The 3506-nt window shown below is 33.8% G+C and overlaps 1 protein-coding gene across 1 annotated transcript; it reads right to left on the reverse strand.

Annotated features, from left to right (window-relative positions):
• Positions 1–541: 541 nt before the first annotated feature.
• On the reverse strand, positions 542–2312 carry LOC132309305 (probable E3 ubiquitin-protein ligase RHY1A). The gene is made up of 2 exons (XM_059807621.1): positions 2280–2312; positions 542–1606 (listed from the first exon to the last, which is right to left on the reverse strand). Exons 1-2 carry the CDS (start codon positions 2310–2312, stop codon positions 755–757), a joined length of 885 nt encoding a protein of 294 aa, XP_059663604.1. The 3' UTR covers positions 542–754.
• Positions 2313–3506: the final 1194 nt, after the last annotated feature.

Raw genomic sequence — 3506 nt, forward strand, 5'->3', positions numbered from 1 at the left:
TGTTTAAAAAATATATCTAAAACTATATATCAAATCTCCATTGGGGAGTCCTAGGAGCATGGGAAAGAGGATAAACTATAGTATTTGTGTGTCTGTCAGAAACAACAATAATATCATATATGCTTATAATTTCAAATTTAATTTACAGAGTACGAATCTGATCCCCAAATTAAAATTCCTGGCTCTGCCCATGAGTACATCGACCTAGAAAATCAACATCAAGCTAGCTACCGTCTCTTCAACACTTGGCCCAATATAATAGGGCATGACTAGGTCAATTTCCAGTGCCATCTATTATTTCTAAATAACAGCAACTGTTGCAATCACAACTTTACGTAAAATTTTCTGTCATAATAGCAACTGTTGCTATCACAAATTGACTCTGATTCAGTAAAATTTGTGTCTTGTCCACCTCCCTAGGTTTAAACCAGGCAATACATTTTTTTTTTTTGCTGATAAGTTTAAACCATGCAGTTGATATAGATGAGAATTGGTGTTCTGCTTCTAGTTAACATATCAAAATACCAAGAACAACATAAAATTCTTTTAACTATATGTTATTTCAACCAAAACTTCAAACTACAATCAATCACAACATAAAATTCTTTCAATTTGTACCCAAGATTTACAACTTCGATCTCTTTGAAATTTCATCTCATATAAAGAATTAATACAACTATCAAGCACCAGAAGGTCACGAAAATTAAAAAATAAAAAAAAACATACCAAAAAGACTGTATAGTCCCAAAAGGAGTCATGAATCAAGCATGAAAATGTCACCATCTTCATCAACCGTAGCATCACTCTCCCTTTGCACCAAAGGGCTTGAAACCGAGTCTTCACTATTTCCAGCCGCCTCCAAACCACTCCCAATCTGCCCGTTACGCGAGGACACCGACGAAGAAGACGACCGTATCCTTGCCTGAACAAACCCATTCCTTAACCTTGCATCATGAAAACCGCTCCCCTGATTCACACCCCATCCCTCCACGTGAAAATTCCCCAATCTCAACTCATACCGACACAAGGGACACGAATTGCTCCTACGAAGGAGCGGAACGATACAATCTGGATGAAAAACATGCTTACAAGGCAATTGATTCACCTCTGAAAAAAATTCGAAGTCATTCGTACAGATTGAGCAGGATCTAGGGCAAGAATTGGATGAAGAAACAGCTAGAAATTTGAGGATTGGTAGCGAATCGATGAATGATTTGGAGGTAGGGGATGACCAGTTGCTTTGGTGTTCGTGGTGTTGATTGGCGATGCGATCGACGATGGAGTTCAAGTGGCCTTTGTTGTTGGAGTCGATGTTGTCGGAGGTGTGGAATTGGTGGGTTCGGGTAGGGTTTGGAGGGTGAGAACCGTGTCTATAGTGGTGGAGCGGGCGTTGATGGTGATGGTGGAGCTGCCTTTGATGGTGGTGGTGGTGGCGGCGCCGTTGATGGTGGTGGTAGTGGCGCCGCCAGTGATAGTAAGGGTGGTCGTGGGGCCGCCGGTCGACATGTTCCGTTGACGCGAGGTTGAAAAAGTGTGTGTGTGTGTGTGTGTGAGAGAGAGAGAGAGAGAGAGAGAAAGAGAGTAAAAAATAGTCTAATATTGAAATCTAAGCGGACTGGTTCGGTGACCCTCTATATGGTAGAAGAGTTGCGTCAAGCTTACGTTCCAAAGAAACAAATTGGAACAATTTTAGGAAAGTTCTAATAATGACTATAAATATTATGGAAATATCAATGCAGATTCCATTACGGCACAACACCTTAAAATAATATATATATATATATATATATAAATATAAATAAAAATAAAAAGTTAAAATATACAAATATTACATAAAATAAACTAACAACACCTATTTTTTATATTTAGAATAATTAAAACTCACGAGATTTAATAATATTCATTTATATTAGAATTTAGTAATAATTCAAAACTTATTTTATTTTAGTATTATTTTGTTCATTTAATTTAAGTTCAATTATTATTATTTTTTCCTTAATTTTTTTTTAGTGAAGTCTGGTTTCTAAGTTTAAGCCAACCCAAATTCCACGTAAAGTAAACCCACACAAAGTACCGCTATTTTACATGTTCCTGTGTTCCATCTCTAAATCTATAAAGTTTGTATATATCAAATTATTTTAGCAATCAAAACTTCCTATGCCGAAAGCTAGTAAAGTATATTTTCACCATTGCTCTTATGCATATATCTCTACTCATACTCTTTCTTTGCATGACCCATGTTCGTGTGCATTAACCCTCAACATTCTTAGGCATGGTACCCTTGAAGATATAGTGTACACCGTGGCTCTCATGGGTCCTGAATCTGCAGGGGCGGAGTCAGGATTCCAAACTGGACTAGACTAAGAGGAAAAGTAGTATTGGATATGGAACGGGCTAAGAGAAAGAGTAGTATTACAAATGGACCGGGTTGCAAATTGATGTACAATAGTACTCAAAAAAAAAAAAGAAAAAAAAAATTCGAACCTAGGTTAGCCTTCAGTAGCTCCGCCCCGTGTATTCAGTGTGGGTTAAAGAATGATGAGTTCCCTTCAACCTACCTTTCAAACCTTTATTTTCCTGACAGGATAATTTTTGTGCAAACCCAATATTATTGTTGTGTGTGCATTCATCCAAATAAAAATAAAAATAATTCTTTTATTTTTTATATTTTACACAATTATTTTTATATACGAGCATGATGGCTTCATGGCACCCTAGTTGTCATGATAGTCATCCATGCTCAATGACTCTTGTAGGGGTCTCAATATCCTTGTTTTGGCTACCAATAAAACGTTTCAAAGTCATGGTCTTTGTATTGCGCACACTCACTTTATGTTGTCTAAAGTAATAAACTCCGGCTTTACTAAAAATCATTCAAAGCTCTTTTAAAAATTTGTTTTTAAAATTATCATTAAATTAATATATTTGATAAATAAAAAATAAAAATAAAAATAAAAATAAAAAATCAGTAATTTTTCTTCTCACCTAAAATACATATATTTTAGGCATAGGTTTCTAAAATAACCTAGAGTAAATAAAAACCAAAAAAATATTTTTGGAATCCTAAGATTCAAATATTTCCAGCAAAGGTCATTAAAAATCTGGCGTGCTATGTTTTCATAAAAACAAACCTTTTCTGTTTTTCAATTCTAAGAAAACATTAAATTCTAAACTAAAAATTTAGTATCAAATTCCATATTAAACTAAAAATAATTCATTTAATTTTTAGGCCAACTTAGTGCCAAGAGGTCAATTTTACAAATTTTGGTTATAAAAGTCAAATCTTTTAAAAATTAAAACTTTCATAAAAAGAAAATAATTTTCCTAAAAATAATACTTTCTTAAATCCTGTTTCCTAAAACATAAGTTTTCCAAAAATTATTCTCTCTAAAAATAAATTTTCTTAAAGTGCAAGTATCTTAAAACTCATATTAACGAAAAAATATTTTTCTAAAAGTCATATTTTCTAAAATAAAACTTCCATAAAAGTCATATGTCCTAAAATA

This window comes from Cornus florida, unplaced genomic scaffold (genome assembly GCF_030987335.1).
Source record: "Cornus florida cultivar Cherokee Brave unplaced genomic scaffold, ASM3098733v1 CherokeeBrave_3.0.0_Hap2_Chr05, whole genome shotgun sequence".
NCBI lineage: Eukaryota > Viridiplantae > Streptophyta > Magnoliopsida > Cornales > Cornaceae > Cornus > Cornus florida.

Excerpts from the sequence above, each read along its gene's own strand:
- LOC132309305 (XM_059807621.1), bottom strand. The coding sequence starts at position 2,312 with ATGAGAGCCACGGTGTACACTATATCTTCAAGG. Across the intron at positions 1,607-2,279 it reads TGTACACTATATCTTCAAGG|ATTTCAATATTAGACTATTT; the intron begins GTACCATGCCTA and ends CAGTCCGCTTAG.